This window comes from Anomaloglossus baeobatrachus, chromosome 2 (genome assembly GCF_048569485.1).
Source record: "Anomaloglossus baeobatrachus isolate aAnoBae1 chromosome 2, aAnoBae1.hap1, whole genome shotgun sequence".
NCBI classification, from domain to species: Eukaryota; Metazoa; Chordata; class Amphibia; order Anura; family Aromobatidae; genus Anomaloglossus; species Anomaloglossus baeobatrachus.
This window is the reverse complement of record NC_134354.1, coordinates 28,054,185-28,072,436: the sequence shown is the minus strand read 5'-3', so window position 1 is coordinate 28,072,436 and position 18,252 is coordinate 28,054,185. Positions and strand designations below refer to the sequence as shown.

The window sequence follows — 18,252 nt, the reverse complement described above, 5'->3', positions numbered from 1 at the left end:
AAGGTCGTCGCTTAATATCGTGTGCCATTACTGGCACCTTACAGGGTTGATTCCGTCACCTACCGGGACAACCTCTATATCCAGTAGATTGTAAGCTCATATGGAGAATACTTTGCATAAATTAGAAGTACATTAAGTATATCAAAGAGTATTAGGGGAAAGTGTTATTTTTTTCCCCTAGAAAGGGAGTAGGGAGAGGAGGGGGATGCAGCTGCAGGTTCTCTCCTGTGTATGTGCTGCTGCATGCTGTGAGAGGGAATGAGGCGAAGCACAGAGAAAATATTACCAAGAAAAAAGGCATTAAAAGAGAAAAACATTTAGAGAAGTAAAGTGACAGATCTACAATCTACAGATTACATCTCATAAATATAAAGCTAAACTTTGATAACAGGATCTTTGGTAAGTGCCGGATTTAGTGACATGGCAGTGATCACATGTCTCCAATCTCCTTGTCATATGATATTAAAATCTGAGCTGTGTCAATAGTGAGACGCACTATAAAATATAATCATCATTCATCCACATCTACGTGTTTATCATACTGGAACATCCCGGTGAGCGCGATGGATAAGGCCATACTGTCTGCTCCAGCCCTAGTGCTGGTCCTGTTCCCGCTGCTCACAACCGCGGCTTCAGGTAAGAACTCACAATGTGGGACTGATCTATCATAAGGGTGAAGGCGTAGGACCTGCTTTGGCCTACCTGTTTTTGGCATGTCCAGACCACCGGACACGACCAGAAGACATAGAGCACTAATTATGTTATACGGCATACAGACGGCACTGCAAGTCTCACCATAATACATTATACTATTTTATTATACACTATGCATAGAAAACTACAACGCACATCATGCCCCGACCACTAGACATAAACACTACAACTCCCAACAGGGCCGGACTTGCCATTCTCTGAATACAGATACTTGTAACAATCAGGGCAGAGAGGAGAGCCGTCGGCTCCCTGCACCACCACTCACTCAGGCAGACGGCAGGTTGCTTCCGCCTTGTACTGATGACACAGGGATGTCAGACGGCACAATGACATTACTATACTGCGCTGCCTGCACTGGGATAGAGACTGATATTGATGAGAAGCAGCAGCACATCACCGCTCGTCAGAGGAGGGCAGTAAGGTGAGTTTTACTCTATTTTATTCATTTGCCAGGTACATGGGGACTTATTACTAAGAGGATATGTAGTGCCCCTGAGACTCGTCACCGCAGGGTATTGTATTTTATGTATTTTATAATGTCCTTCCATCCTGGGCAGGAAGAGGTTAAGGTCTGGTAAGATTCGTTTTTTGCATTACACAGCCTTGCAAACACAGACAGCACAGAGTGGACACCCAGTGAGTACTTCCTTGAGGGAGCTCCCTCAGGGAGGCAGAGCTGCAGAACAACAAGGTCCAGACCGGTGCATACACCCTTCCCTCATCTAGGACCGGGCTGGTGGATAGTGTACCGCCCCGCGGGCTCGGCCGGCTGCCGAGCTGCTCGGATCCGTGCTCGTCGGTGGGTGGCTCGAGCTCTCCACGGACCCGGGAGTCACGTCGCCCTGAAAGGGGGAGGTTGGCGCTACACGCAGGGACTTCGGTGGGGAGTTCCACGGCCGGAGCCGCAGTGGTTTGTAAGGGATTTGAGTTTGTGACGGCACCCACGGGTTGTGGTGAATGGATGGACACCACCGCTGCCGTTAACTAGGCCTCCCGGGGATGATGTTGCACAGCTTGGTGTTGACTCCTCCGTGGGTAGGGGAGTGATGGTCCCGGGGGCCCGGGGGAGGTGCTGAGGCAAGGGGGTGGGTGCGTGCTGGATGCTGGTGCGGTGCGGCGCGATCCGAAGGCACTGGTGTACTCACTATGACACAACACACTGTAGTCTCTGGTAAACCAAACGGGATGATGAACGGTGCCTACAGCCGGCTGCAGCTTCTCCCTTAACAGGTTGGTGGTTTCCGCCTTTCTCCTGCACCTCTGTAATGTGAATGTTATGACTCATATGCCTAAGCAACGGTAGTCCGGTCCCCGGCTTGCTGGGTGTCGGGAGAGCCCTGTTTGCCCGCAGACGCTGGCCCCTTGGGTCTCTATGCCTTAGCGGTGGCTTTACCCTAATAATTGGGCTGTTGTCTTCAGTCTTGTGTGGGAAAGGTCCTTAAGTCCAGTCCTCAATCAGTTGATTTGACTCAGTCCTGTGGGTTCTGGGCTTCGTACCCCTCCTGGTGCTCCGGTTTCCAATCGGTTCCCCGGCTCGGTACCGGCGGGCCACCGCCCGACCCCGGTCCCTACGGTTCCACCAGCTGTAATCCCAGCTCCTGCAGGCAGCCACCACAGTCTGCCTCCTTGCCAAAGGTGATTGGGCTCCAACCCAGACACCTGGTAGACTTTTGGCAGGCCTGGTCACAGGTCTACCCTTGAACTGGACTACTCCACTCCACTGTCAAAACTGATCTACTTAGAACTCTGTGTTTCCCGCCTCCGGGCCTGTGAACTCCTCGGTGAGCTGAGCCCACCGCCTGGCTCCAACCCCCTTGGTGTGGACATCAAACCTGGAGGGTGGATACAAGGTTTTGAAGTTTGGCTGCTGTCACCTTTTTAGGGAGGGGGGTGTGTGTGTATGGGACTACCTGGGATGACCTGACTAGTCCAGGGCGTCACAATAGCTGAGGGCCCCTAAGCTTAGAGACCAGATCTAGGTGAGTACTGGATGCTGCCAGTTAGGAGGTTCCCAGTCCATTAGCTGGCAGAAACTTGGAATGGGATAGGTGGCCAACCGGGAAGGAGTCAAGAGCCTAGGACAGGTAGTCGTGCGGCATGGAGGAGAAGAGGGTTACCTAGGGAGGATTTCATTGCCCCCTAGAACCAGTGTAGTTTCGGTTGGCAGAGTGTGGGACCCAAGCACTCCAGGGACAAGGAGGAGACCACCACATGAGAGCACAAAAGGAGGAAGCCCACAGACTGCCCTACCAGACCTACCCGGTGAGGTACCCTGCAGCGGCAGCCTTATCCCTGGCCGCATACCACAGGTGGCGTAGTCGACATCATCTGTTCCACCCCTGGAGGAGGAAAGGCCCGGTGGAAGGGTCCGCAGCGGAGCAGGCCGGGACCTCAGTCACCACCGGAACCTGTGACAACTTCTCCACAAACAATCCTTGCTTGCCACTTTTACTGTGCATTACGGGGCCAAGGAACCGAGCCAGGCCATGACCTCTGCAAACTACTGGCCCAGTGACGGGTATACCAAGTTAGGATTGAACCTCCTATCTTGGGTTCCATGGGGTGTCACAATTGGCGTAGTCGGCAGGATTGCGTACCCAATCCATTGGGTACTGCGTGCCTTTACAGAATTGTGTCGTATGTTTATTTTCTGCCCGCGGCCGTGGGCACCGTGACTACTGGACTGGGACTGTAAAATGGCATCCATTTAGAATGGGATGGGCGCCATGCTTACCAACAGAGACTGGAGTTGCCCGCCCTTCGTGGGTGGGATTGCAGCGGTGCGCAAAAAAATAGTGCCCACCCCTTTGCTGGACATTCACACTAGGTGCCAGGAAACCCGACTCCCCAGGACCAGGAGAAGATGGGGAGGTGTCATGGACTGACCGGGTGTGAGCCTTGGCAAGTGGTGGCTGGAGGGTAAACCCGGCACCGCAGCCCGCAGCGGGATTGGACTGCCGTAATAGTTCCCCGAACCTGGATACCTGGAGGGCCCTGGAGCGTCGCAGGGAGGCCTGTTCCAAAATGTTTAATAACTTGTTTCTTGATTTATGCCAATGTTTCCTTTTCCTTTCTTTTCTTCTCCTTCACATTTTCCATCCTGCTTCTTCCTTTCCTTTATTGGGTCCCAGTAAAAGGGACGTGTTAAATTGTTGAACTATAAGAAAAAAATTTGCGGTGTAATTTTCTTTTGCAGCCCAGGAGTGCTGCATTTTGCTCTGGGGTAATGTAGCGCCCCTGAGACTGGCCTCAACAGGATATTGTATTTTATGCATTTTATAATGTCCTTCCATCCTGGGCAGGAAGAGGTTAAGGTCTGGTAAGTTTCATTTTTGCATCATCACACAGCCTTGCAAACACAGATAGCAGGTGCCTTACACAGAGACTACACGGTAGTCGAGCGGCATGGAGGAGAAGAGAGTTACCGAGGGGAGGATTTTGTTGCCCTCTAGAACCAGCGCAGCTTCGGGTGGCAGAGTAGCGGGACACAAGCGCTCCAGGGACAAGGAGGGGACCGCCATATGAGAGCACAAAAGGAGGAAGCCCACAGACTGCCCTACCAGACTTTGACCTCTGCCCTGCCTGGGATCGATCAGAGCCCATTACAGTAAGGACCAGCATCCTGGGTGTGACACAAAAACCTGTGAGTAAAAGATCTGAAACCCGCAACCCAGTGACTCTGACTCTGTTTGTCATTGCCTGGCACTCTGGCGATTCCCAGTCCCCTGTTCTCCCTCCCAGGGGCCGATCCACCTGTGGGGAGCGATACTATCCCGGCTGCACCCCAACATCTTCCTTGGTGAGGTACCCTGCAGCGGCGGCCTTATCCCTGACTGCATACCACAGATGGCGTAGTCGACATCATCTGTTCCACCCCTGGAGGAAAGATCGGAAGAAGGGTCCGCAGCAGTAACCGGTGACAACTTCTCCAGGAACAATCCTTGTTTGCCTCTTTTACTGTGCACCACGGTGCCACGGAACAGGGCCAGGCCACGACCTCTGCAAACCACTGGCCCGGTGACGGGTATACCAGGTTAGGATTGAAGCTCCTATTTTGGGTTCCATGGGGTGTCACAGATGCACAGGGGGCATTATTACTACAGGGGGTTGTAATACTATGAGGATGCTCAGGGGGGCTTTATTACTACAGGGGGCTATATTAATATGATGATACATAGGGTAGTATTATTACTACAGGGGGCTATATTAATATGATGATACATAGGGTAGTATTATTACTACAGGGGGATATAATAATATGAGGATGCACAGGGGGGCATTATTACTAAAGTGGGCTATAATACTATGAGGGTGCACAGGGGGGCATTATTACTACAGGGGGCTATAATACTATGAGGATGCACAGGGGGCATTATTACTATGATGATGCATAGGGGGGTATTATTACTACAGGGGGCTATAATACTATGAGGATGCACAGGGGGGCATTATTACTACAGGGGGCTATATTACTATGATGATGCATAGGGGGGTATTATTACTACAGGGGGCTCTATTACCATGAGGATGCTCAGGGGGGCATTATTACTATAGGGTGCTATAATACTATGAGGATGCACCGGGGGCATTATTACTATAGGGGGCTATATTTTTATAACAAGGCACAAAGGGAAATTATTACTATAGAGAAGCACAGGGGGCATTATTACTACAGGGGGTTGTAATACTATGAGGATGCTCACGCTCAGGGGGGCTTTATTACTACAGGGGGCTATATTAATATGATGATACATAGGGTAGTATTATTACTACAGGGGGCTATATTAATATGATGATACATAGGGTAGTATTATTACTACAGGGGGCTATATTAATATGATGATACATAGGGTAGTATTATTACTACAGGGGGATATAATAATATGAGGATGCACAGGGGGGCATTATTACTAAAGTGGGCTATAATACTATGAGGGTGCACAGGGGGGCATTATTACTACAGGGGGCTATAATACTATGAGGATGCACAGGGGGCATTATTACTATGATGATGCATAGGGGGGTATTATTACTACAGGGGGCTATAATACTATGAGGATGCACAGGGGGGCATTATTACTACAGGGGGCTATATTACTATGATGATGCATAGGGGGGTATTATTACTACAGGGGGCTCTATTACCATGAGGATGCTCAGGGGGGCATTATTACTATAGGGTGCTATAATACTATGAGGATGCACCGGGGGCATTATTACTATAGGGGGCTATATTTTTATAACAAGGCACAAAGGGAAATTATTACTATAGAGAAGCACAGGGGGTATTATTGCTACGAGGGGGCTGTATTAATATGTGGAGGTACAACAATAATAGTCTATGGAGGCACACAGGGGGGCACTATTTCCATATGGATCCACAGAGAGGGCACTATTACTTTGTGGAGGCACAGTGGGGGCACTATTACTGAATGGGAGTACAGAGAGTTTGTTATTATTGTTTTGGGGGTACATGTACATGGCACATAGGGGGCAATATTTTGGTTTAGGACACTATGGATTGCAGTATGTGATGAGTGTAGACATGAGGGATTGTGGGGAAAGGGCTAGAAAAGCAAAAAGCCAAAGATATTTCTATGTTACATTTTGAAGGGATGAGTTATGTTATGGAAGAAGTGGTCAGAGTGGTCTGGGCCAAATGTGACCACATCAGGCATGATAGCCTTTAAAAGGGTGGTCCAGGCTATAAGAACTATTGCATACTGTAATAGGCTGCAGCGGTCAGGTGACTTAAACTGCAGCCATCAGATGCACAGTTTTAGTCACTTGACCGCTGCATCTCATCACAGGCCCCACCACTCCTGTGACTGGTGAATGGCGGTGTCATAACCTCTGCTGCGGAATACAGTTAAAATATATAGAATACTACAACCCTCAAGAGAACCAACCACTGGACATGACCGTAATACAAACCTGTCGTATTCTGTATAGAACACTAGAACTCCCCCGTACAATGGTATTATATGAGGCTTACAGCGCCCCCGATTTTCTCTGGCAGATATATGTAACTATCTGACGATCGGCCTGGAGGACCGGCATCCCTGCGGTGGTCCTGGGATCTCTTTCGATCGGTGTAAAGCCAAGGGCTGCTGCTACGACCCCAGATTCCCCGGTTATCCCATCTGTTATCTGAATCTGGTCAATACCGTGCTTACCAACCAGCAGCAAAGTCAGGTAGGAAATGCAGTACAGAAGATGCTCGGCCTGGTCATCAGGGACACCGGGGAAGAAGAAAAGGAAGGTCCAGAGAAGCCCACCAAACTTACAAGAGATGGACGGAAAGTGACCATTGTCAGACTGAGGCGTCAACTGAGCAGTGAGTATAACACTGAGTAATCTGAGGGGTGAGGCCGACACACGGGGGCCATCGCTGCACAAGTATAGGGTTACACACAACAGCCAGTAAAGAGGGGTCATCCACCATTACCCAGGGGCTCTGGGACAGTGTAAGGATTAATTATAATTTCCCTGCTGGTCTAGGATAGTATAAGGGTTATGTACCTGCTACCTGGTGGTCTAGGATAGTATAAGGGTTAATTACCGTTTTCCCGGTAGTCTAGGACAGTATAAGGGTTAATTACCGTTTTCCTGGTGGTCTAGGATAGTATAATGGTTAATCACCAGAATAGTGTAACGGGGAAAAAGGGGCGCCTCCGGGCTGGTAGTCGTGGCCCTTGCTATTAGGCTTACCCCTGGTTCCACCGTCACTTTGGGGACAGGAGATGTCATGGTGGGGCAGAGTGTGGTGGTGTAGATGTTGTCCGGCGCACAAACACTCTTCAGGCATGGTTCGATGCAAATAACAAACATTCTTTATTCTTCACAAGTCTCCACACGAGGCAGTAAAAGGTGATGTTATGCCTTCTTTAGCTGGGGAAAGCCTGTCCCTGCGTCCCCTCCAGTGGGGATGTGCCTGGCTACTCTTCTTCGCCCGGCTCCCACTTCTGGCTACCCACAGCCCGGACCCACACCGGACTGCTTCACCCTATGAGGTTCCGCCCGCTCCTGTTCTCTCCGGCTTCCCTGTTCTTCAGCTCCCACACTCTGCCCCGGCTCTGCTGCTCCGCTCCCGTCCCCGAGACAACTGCTCTCTAAGCTCACACTTGTCCTACAACTACAACTGTTTCCCTCCCCTTTCTCCTGCCGGCTCCTCCTTTCCACTGTGGTGACAGCCGTCCCACCCGGCCACTAGGGGGTACCCTAACACAATATACATGCAATATAATAAAACATTTTTATTAACAACATTTCTGGGTTAACTATGCTCCCTTTTGTAAGGGGTCTGCCCACCCCTTACATACCTCCCCTCTTAAAGCCTGAGCCTCCCGGCAAGGCTCCAATCTAAAATCACATTTTAAACTAGGCAAAGTCATGTTTAATGAAACTGCGAACCTGTCCACAGGAGGGTACCCGAAAGAGGGTGCACCAGTCCAGCGCCCGGAGTTCCTCCTGGAAGCTCCCGGTCTTAGTCGTGCCCGGAGGCTTGGCCGCACTCCCGGTCTTAGTTGTTAAACGGCAGGAATGCAAATAAAAACTTCTTCTTCCCAGCGACGCGGAGGAGCCCCTGGCTCAGTCCAGCAGCAGGCTCTCTCCGGGCTTCAACAACTTTAACGGTTTCAACCAACACACCTTCTTCCGGCTCGGAACTACGCCGGTGTCTAACACAAAAAAACAGGGCCGCCATCTTCCGGTCTTGGTATTCATTCCGGATGGTAGGCCCGTTGCCATTCGGCTCTCTGGGCTTGCACATACTCTGACAAAGACTGCCCGGGCAACCGGCGCAGCCTCCGGAAAGGCTCGTAGCTGATGGGTTGCTCCGCTGTTTCAGCCTCCAGCTTTGGCTCCTCAGTCCCCGACGGGGGTGATGGGGTCGCTGCGCGGGACGGCGGCGGGCTGCCCATAACAATAACCGGATGGGTGGTGATGCTTTGGTTTATTGCCAGCACCGGCGGGGTTCCCTTCTCCGGATCAGTATTCTGCCCGGGCATGACTGCTGGGGCTACAGCCAAGGTACTTCGTGAGCGGGAAGTTTCGGCTAACACCAGTCTTCGCTGTACTCGTCGCCGGTTCTGACACTCCTCCCATTCTACTTCTTGCTGCCACTGAGCAGCCTCTTGTGCGGTGGGCGTCCGGGTCACCCCGACCAGACCCCGGCATCCCACTTCCCTCAGGAACCGTACCTTCTCTCCTGGGTACAAGGTATGTAGTCGCTGCGGGAGGCCTTCCGTATCTAGGTTTACTCTGTTGTAGAAATAGTCGTCACCGGTCTCTCCGTCCCGGATGAAGCCGTACCCCTCTCTCTAGTTGAATTTCACCACCACTCCGGTGGTGTACTGGTGCTCAAACTCCTCGCCCTGGGGACCCGCCATCATCTCCCGGGCGACGGTCTCGGCGAGCAGCCGCTCCTGTACTGGGTCCGGCTCAGGTGACGGGGACCTTCGTGTCGGTAGTGGTGACGGCTGAACTGGGTCCCAGTAAAAGCCCCACTCGTCTCTCTCCAGTTTCCGGGCGTATATTTCCTCCGGAGCCAGAGCTTGACCAAGTGTCGCAGATCCCACCGCGGCTGGCGAGGGTATCTCCGGGCATGGGTATGGGGTTCCCAGAGGCCGGCTCCCCGATGGTAGTTGGGCGGTGTAGGTCGCCCGGACCTCTGTCGTGGTCTCGCCGGTCACCGCGTCCCACGTTGTGAGCCAAGTCACTTTGGTGGCCCGTCCCGGTCCTCCGGGTACGGCCGGCAGGTGAGCGGGGAATCCCTCCGCAGACGCAGCCGCAATCTGTTTCGGGTAGCTCTTCTCCAGACCAGGCGCAGCAGGCGCAGAGTGTAGTTCCTCGGCGTTTTCCATCTCGCTTGGGGAACGCGTCTCAGGCAAAGGCGTCAGGGTCGGTGGAGAAGCTGGAGGAAGTGGAGGCGGGCTTGCTTTTCCCGCTCTTGGGCATACTCCACCCCCAGTCTCACACTTCAGGTCGACCCCTCCGCGGCGGTACTTCTTTCTTCTTACAACACCGCCCACTTCACATATCTTCGTACGTGCCCTGGGACCGGCACCTCCCCTCTTTGGGCGGAGTACTCCGAACTTCTTTTTCGGCACCGGCCAGCCCCAGGCTCTTCTTTTGGCGCCAACTTTTCGCGCGCTTTCTGCATCTTCACAGACGACGGCCATCTTGCCGCCATCTTGTGCCCGGTCCAACGCTGCAGGCACTGCTTCTTCTTCCCACCATGGGATCGGGAATCTTCTCCAATAGTCCGGATCCTGTGCCCTAGGCACCACTTGATCTCCGGCTTCTTGGGTCCCTGGCATGTAATTCGCATCCTGCCGACTACGCCACATGTAACGGGGAGACAGGGGCGCCTCCGGGCTGGTAGTCGTGGCCCTTGCTATTAGGCTTACCCCTGGTTCCACCGTCACTTTGGGGACAGGAGATGTCATGGTGGGGCAGAGTGTGGTGGTGTAGATGTTGTCCGGCGCACAAACACTCTTCAGGCATGGTTCGATGCAAATAACAAACATTCTTTATTCTTCACAAGTCTCCACACGAGGCAGTAAAAGGTGATGTTATGCCTTCTTTAGCTGGGGAAAGCCTGTCCCTGCGTCCCCTCCAGTGGGGATGTGCCTGGCTACTCTTCTTCGCCCGGCTCCCACTTCTGGCTACCCACAGCCCGGACCCACACCGGACTGCTTCACCCTATGAGGTTCCGCCCGCTCCTGTTCTCTCCGGCTTCCCTGTTCTTCAGCTCCCACACTCTGCCCCGGCTCTGCTGCTCCGCTCCCGTCCCCGAGACAACTGCTCTCTAAGCTCACACTTGTCCTACAACTACAACTGTTTCCCTCCCCTTTCTCCTGCCGGCTCCTCCTTTCCACTGTGGTGACAGCCGTCCCACCCGGCCACTAGGGGGTACCCTAACACAATATACATGCAATATAATAAAACATTTTTATTAACAACATTTCTGGGTTAACTATGCTCCCTTTTGTAAGGGGTCTGCCCACCCCTTACAATAGTGAAGGGGCTAATTCCTGTTTTCCTGGTAGACTTGGGTGGTGATGGGTATAAAGCCATGCACTTTTGTGGCAGGGCATTAAAAGAGTTAATATTCACTTCCCTGTCTCATCCATATGTTTGGAAGAAGCTGTATATAGCTGATCGCTCTATATCCTGTTTTGGATATATGGACATTTACCTGCTACTCATCCCGGCTAGATGTCTAGGCGTTTAGGCTCACCTATTGAGGTGGTTCTTCCCAGCCTAAGATCCGAGTGGGTGTAAGGGTGGCTAGTGGGGGCTACTGTAGTCGTTCAGTCAGACAGGCGGTCTTTAACCCATTTGGCCCCAGTCACCATTCTTATTGAAAACAGTCCATTCACATACTCTCATTCGCTGAGGCAATAAACTTGACAACAAAACTGTCAAGTCTAGTTGGGACCCTGAGGATCAGCACAATCTCTACTCTTTTGGGCTCTTTCTTCTTACTCCTATGGGACACTCCTGCTCTCTTCCTCTTTCCAGTTCCTTTTGTTAAGGCTGCTTTCACACATCCGGCTTGAGCTCTGCGGCTCAATCCGGCTGTGCAAGCTATGCAACGGATGCGGTGAAAACACCGCATACTTTGCATAAGTTTTTCCCATGCGGCCCGTCCGGTTTTTGCCGCTTGCGGCATGCTACTGAGCATGCGCAGTGGCAAAAACCGCATGCGGCGGCCGGATGCGGTTATTGCCGCATCACGCCGCATCCGGCCGCCATAGGCATGTATTGAAAAATATGCCGCATCGGCCGAATGCGGCGCGATGCGGTTTTTTTTTGCCGCACGAAAAAACGTGCTAGGCAACGTTCCATCCGGCCGCCGCATCGGCTAAATCTGCCGCATGCGGCAAAAACCGGATGGAACGCAAGGCCTTGCGGCACAATGCGGCACTAATTAAAGTCTATGCAGAAAAAACACAACCGGCAGCAAAAAAAAACGGTTGCGATTTTCCTGCAAAGTGCCGGAGTGTGCCGCATTGCAAAAACCGGAGGTGTGAAAGTAGCCTAACTCTCCCCTCCCTGAGGTTAACCCCTTCCTAGCAGGAGTCCAAGAAAGCAGTGTCATAGACGATATTGCCATCTAGTGGCCACACACCCACAGTAATACAAACACCAAGGGAAGTGCAGCAGGACATTAGTGCGGGGCTTGGTGGAACTTGAGACCCCCTACATCTACCCCCTTCTTTGACCTTGGCTGTTCCCGGCCAAACACTCTGTGGGGCACTGCTCCACCTGCAACAAATGGTTATTACATTATTCACAAGCAATACAAACCGATTTCCTTCCCCTACATGGCTTACCAAGCAGCTCTTCTCTGGCTGCTTCAGGGACCAAAGATCCGCTCTCCATTTTCAGGCCCTGCGGATACACTGTAAACCCATAGCAGCTCTATATCAATAAATTATACACATTCACTTGTCAGCACATAACATTTTAATAAAACGGTTTGCTTAAACTTCAGACCCTTAGGGTCAACAATAACACCTGAGTTCAGGCCGAAGGCCTGTTTTTAAAAAAAATGTCCGCCGCAAAAAGGCAAAAAAATAAACCGCAACCGGTACGCAATATCTTACAGTTCTCAGGGGCTTTGGTCCTCCCCTGGGTCCTCTTTACTTCAACCTTGACGAACAACCTATACAATTCTAACAGTTCTTGGGGGCATGCCAAGAGCAGTCCCGTGCCGAACGAGGAACCAGAATTTCCGTCAATGGCTGTCCATCACTTCTGGCTCCCCATGTTATGCCATTATCTCTCTGGGTAACACTGAGCACCGTCGCCGCAGAGGACATTGCTTCAATCTCCATGTGGCCCCTTTGGAGGCCAATGACTCCCCACTGCTGGTGTCCTCACTCGGGGACCGAGTGCACTGGTGTACGAATGCCGCTGCTGAAGCCGCCGTCATCTCTTCTGCCACCACTCATGCCGCCACGGCATACTAGCCGCGGGGGCCCATCTTTTTTAGAAATTTTTTGCGTTCTCCGTACCACAACAGCGAGGCATCCACCATGGACCCGGCATTGATATAGATGTGATCACCGGTCCCCTCCTCATAGAGGAAAGTGTAACCCTGGCCAGTCATGACATAGCAGTAAACAAATCGCTGCGCTGGGCAGGGCGAGCTGGGCCTGGATTTCTCTCTTCCTTTGCTTCTTACAGGTGATGGCCTGAGCCCACTCTGGGTCGTCTTCCGGGTACATACGGTGGTGTGCAGCCGCACTGGCCACCGCCGTGCCTCTAACCAGCTCTGCCGCCCGAGTCTTTTCCTGCGCGGCCTCCCTCTGTGCTTGCGCCATTTCTTCTGCGTCTGCGCAGCCCGCTCCTGAGCCTGCATGGCTTCCTTTTCTGCTTTAGCAGCTCGTTCCTGAGCCAACCTGGCCGCTATCTCAGTCTGCAAAGCTCTCTCCTGTGCTGCTCCGGTTTCCTCCTTTGCCTGCGCCGCATCCTCACAAAGCCTGGGTGACGCTGCTCATCTCCTGTAACTGTACCGATAGGGCGACTGGCGCAGGGGAACCCAGGGCCTCGAATTTCACAGTGCTCGCAGCACTTACCAGGGTTTTAGTCAGGTAATGCTCTGGTCAGTCCTTCAGTCCCCCAGGTCTCTCACAGGCTCCGTGCTCCATCCTTTCTTCCCAGCCATGACGTCCGCAACAATGAGTGTGCTGTGTTATCCATCGGCCTTCGTGCCTTGCCTCAGAAACCGGCCTGTTTTCCATGTCATCACTTCTTTCTTTCTTGTCTCTGTAGGTCTCTGGTTCCCGGGTTTCAGAAGGTAGGATGTTATGATCCGCAACCATGGAAGACCACCATAAATCATTGGTAAAAGGTGACAAGAGCATTGGCAACTAATCTGGCTGCCATCCCCTTACTAACCATCAACACTAGAAGTAGCCGAGGGGTGAACTAACATCCTGTGCACCGCGAACCCAGCCAAAGAACTAGCTAACCTAAAGGAAAGAAAGATAAATAACTCTCTGCCTCAGAAAATAGATAAAGAATAGCAAGCCCCCCACATTCAAAGACTGCGGTGATATAGGAAAACACAATACACAGATAGATGATAGGATTAGCAAAGGTGAGGCCCTACTGACTAAATAGGACATGATAGGAAAGAGACTGATGGTGGCCAGAGAAAAACCCCACAAAAATCCAAATTCCTGATAGTACAAAAAGGCCCTCAGATCACTAGATCTGAACTCCGTCCTATATCAGGTGCTCTTGTCATACCAATGAACAGAAAGCAGGGACCATTACAAATTCAAGAAGCAACAAACACATGGATTAATAGGAGCAATACTCCAAACATAGCTGTAGGGAGCTTCCCAGCTAAGCAACTGAGAGGGAAGATCCCTGCATGCAAATAAACTGACAACAACCACAGCAAATGACAAATTCAGATAAGAGCCAAAAGAACCAAACAACAAATAAAGAGCAAAGCACTTATCTGAGGTAGATGTGGTCTGGAGCAGGATGAAGCAGGCTGGTGAACAAAGAACAACTGCCATCCGGCATAGCTTGCTATCAGATCAGGGTTTAAATAGGCAGAGAGTTAGCAATGGGAACGCCCATTGCTCAACACACCTGGTCTCTGACCAAACAATTCCTGGCCACAAGAGGGAGCCTCACAGCAGCAAAAGCATAACTGACATTCACAACAGGAGGATCTCTCTTCTGGGCCACTCCTGTAGGAGTGTGTCCTTTTCTGGCAGCTGTACCCGTCTCTCTTGGGTCCCCGCCCGCCACACTTCACTGCACAGCAACGGGCTGGGTATCTCTTCAAAAAGCACCCCCTGGGGTTGACCGACAGTCACCAGAGCTCCCGGGGTTGGCCCACAGCTTCGCGCCACTACGCCACAGATACACCTACGATGGGCCTGCCGCTTCTTCCATGCAGCCTCAGCACATGAAATCGGCTTTTTTCTACAAAAAAACTGCATCCATTATGCAGTGTTTCTACAGCGATTTGAAGAGCACATGTGGTGTCAAATCGCTGCAGAATATTCACATCTAAAAAAGCCTCTACTGGCTAACACGGTACAAAGATATATTTGACTTGTGCAGAATATTCAGTAGTTATGTGCGCATGAGCCCTAGGGGCGCCATCTCTGACCCCAGTGGGGTTTCTTTGGGATTTCATTACTGAATAAACTTGCTTGGCTGATTACTCCCACAGCTCCTGGGATTCCTAAGACACCACCAGGTCCCACTGACTGCGCCCACGTTGGCTCCCACCCTATCGTAGGGCTAACTGACCCTCTATTCCCCTGGTGCAGGAGACAGACGGATTGCTTCTTCAGGACAGAGATACCGTTCCCGTCGTCCGGAATCTGCCCCCGCAGGGCTCACTCTTTGGCCTCGGACCGAAACGGGAGGGATCCTGAGCATCAGCACAATCTCTACTCTTTTGGGGTCTTTCTTACTACTCCTTCTATGGGACACTCCTGCTCTCTTCCTCTTTCCAGTTTCTTTCATCTAACTCTCCCCTCCCTGAGGTTAACCCCTTCCTAGCACGAGTCCTGGTGAGCAGTATCATAAACCATATTGCCATCATATCTAGTGACCACACACCCAGAGTAACTAGCTTTATTAATACAAACACCAAGGGAAGTGCAGTAGGACATTAGTATGGGGGTTTGTGGCAGGGCAATAAAATAATTTCATCCATGTGTTTGGAAGATGTATATAGCTAATCTCTTTATATCCTGTTTTGGATATATGGACATTTAACTGTTACCCATCCCTGCTAGATGTCTAGGTGTTTAGGCTCACCTATTGAGGTGGATCCTCCAAACCTAAGATCCGAGTGGGCACACTGGCCATGGGCGTCCATGCAGCAAGAAGGTGAAGCATGCGGGAGACAAGTGCAGAGGTTCTGGAAACTGCAGGCAGATAGGAGACATCCTGGAGACCGCAGACAGATAGCAGAAGTACTGGAGATCACAGACAGACAGGAGATGTCCTGGAGACTGCAGAGAAGAAGCAGAGGTATGGAAGCCACAGGCAGACAGGAGACATCCTGGAGATCACAGACAGGTAACAGAGTTCCAGGAGACAGGTAGCAGAAGTCCTGGAGACGTCAGACAGGTAGCGGAGGTACTGCAAACCGAAGGCAGGCAGGAGGCCGGTAGTAGAAGTACTGGAAACCACAGGCAGACAGGAGACGTCCTGAAGACAGCAGACAGGTAGCAGAGGTACTCAAAGTCACAGGGAGACAGGAGACATCCTGGAGACCACAAACAGGTAGCAGGGGTCCTGGAGACTACAAAAAGATAGCAGAGGTCCTGAAGACCACAGACAGGTAGTGGAGGTAATGGAAGCCAAAGGCAGACATTGGACATCCCGAAGACCGCAGACAGGTAGCAGAGGTATTGGAATCCACAGACAGGAAACATCCTGGAGCTCGCAGACAGGTACCAGAGGTATTGGACGGCGCAAGTGTGACGCCCTGGACTAGTCAGGTCGTCCCAGGTAGTCACACACCACACCACACCCCCTCCTGTGTAGGTGACATCAGTCAAACTCAAAACCTTGTCACCACCCTCCAGGTTTGATGTCCACTCCAGAAGGGGTGGAGCCAGGCAGTTGGCTCCACCCACCAAGGAGTTCACAGGCCTGGAGGCGGGACAGACAAGTTCAGAGCAGATTAGTCTTGACAGTGAAGTAGAGAGGTTAAGTTCAAGGGCAGACCTGAGCCCAGGCCTGCCATAGACTGCTCAGGTGGCTGGGTCGGAGCCCAGTCGCCATTGGCAAGGAGGCAGACGGTGGTAGCCGCCTGCAGGAGACCGGGAAAATGACCGGTGGAACCGTAAGGGAAAGGGACAGGGTAGTGGCCCGCCGGAACCGAACCGGGGAGCCAACTGGATACCGGAGCACCAGGAGGGGTACTCAGACCCAGACAAAGCCCCTAACCTACAGGGCCGAGTCAAATTGACTGATTGCGGACTGGACTTAAGGACCTATCCCACACAAGTCCCTTTAAAAGACAACAGCCCAACCATACAGGGTAAAGCCACCACCAAGGCATAGAGACCCAAAGGGCCAGCGTCTGAGGGCAAACGGGCTCCTACGGCATATACAAGTCGGGGAGCGGACTTCCGGTGCCTAGGCATAGGAGTCAACATTCACAGAGGTGCAGGAGAAAGGCGGAAACCACCAACCTATTCTGGGAGAAGCTGCAGCCGGCTGCGGGCCCCGTTCATCACTCCGTTTGGTTTACCAGAAACTCTGGTGTCATGTGTCAGAGTGAGTACACCAGTGCCATCAGGCACCGCACCGCACTGCACCGCAACAATTCACCCTGCACCCTGGCTCTCGCCAACTGGGCCCCGGGACCAACATCCCCTACCAACGGAGGGGTCAACACCTAGCTGCGCCACTACACCGCTCCCGGGAGTCCCCCATATCTTCACCGCAGCGGTGGTGTCTACAATCACCACAACCCATGGGTGGCGTCACGAACTATCACCCCAAACCAAGCTACCGCGGCCCCAGCCTTTGGACTCCTCACCCAAATCCCCGCGTGTAGCGCCAACTCCCTTGCAGAGCGACGTGACCCCCGGGTCCATGAGAGGCTCGAACCACCACCCGCAGTACGAGCACAGATCCGAGCGGCTCGGTGGTCGCAGCCGAGGAGCGGGGCAGTACACAAGCAGACAGGAAACATCTTGGAGATGTCAGATTTCACTGATGGGGTGTATGAAAATAAGTTTTCTAGACTTGACAGAAACGATGAATTAATTTTTCACTCTTTGTTTTATATTTACTTTTTAAGGTGAAGACCATCCCACTGGATAATGACCCTCATCATGGATCGGTCGCTCGTCCTCAGAACCGAGCTTGATTATGGATTGTGGATTGTGAAACACTTATAACAGCTGCTTGCATTATATTTTCTGTATACAATATATTTATGGGGTTCTTTAGGCTTAAGCATTAATATATGTCACTATTGTGTGATTTCCGGTCCAGCCCCGGGACCCCCACAGTCACTTTAATGAGACTTTGCTTCCGTGTCAGCCACAGACAACCTCTGCTACCGGCGTCCTATATGTGGCTTTAGCAATGTGTATATCAACCTCTTAGTCAACAAAATAAAATATTCTTAAACACCCAAAGGCAATCCATAGTCTAAATTGATTCGTATTGTAATGTGATCCACTGGTCCAAAAATTCACTGCTCTCACGTAGGTGACACAGGGGCTACCGCTATACAGTGCACAAAGTAACCTAATAATACTGCCATATAATACTTCCCTTGACTATGTAGGTCATAAACCAGTTCTACACAGCCAGTCTGCAAAGTATTATGATGTTGCAGACTATATAGGAGAACAGAGTACTGTTCAGACACAATCCCAGGCTGAAAGCACACTAGTGACTCAAAGACGACATGGCCCAGACCACGACCACGACTTCTCCTGGAGACTGCAAGATTTTTGCCCCTCAAATCTGCATTCAATTCCCACCATTTAAAGCAGGGGTCAGGAACCTAGGACTGAC

At 51.7% G+C, this 18,252-nt stretch overlaps 1 protein-coding gene across 4 annotated transcripts in view; it reads left to right on the top strand.

The window, feature by feature from the left end:
• Positions 1-525: 525 nt before the first annotated feature.
• LOC142290884 (trefoil factor 1-like) overlaps positions 526-18,252 on the top strand; it is a 201,648-nt gene continuing 183,921 nt past the window's right edge. The window contains exons 1-4 of one of the 4 annotated variants that reach the window (XR_012750394.1): positions 526-636; positions 6,734-7,051; positions 13,501-13,579; positions 17,525-17,867. Coding sequence is in view for 2 of the 4 variants with exons in the window: in XM_075334949.1 (XP_075191064.1) it covers positions 564-636; positions 6,734-7,051; positions 13,501-13,525; positions 17,525-17,528 (420 nt within the window). In the remaining 2 variants the exon portion in view is untranslated. Of the gene's footprint in view, positions 637-6,733; positions 7,052-13,500; positions 13,580-17,524; positions 17,868-18,252 lie in introns of those variants that run through there. The other 3 variants (XM_075334949.1, XM_075334950.1, XR_012750395.1) reach the window with 3 other exon arrangements.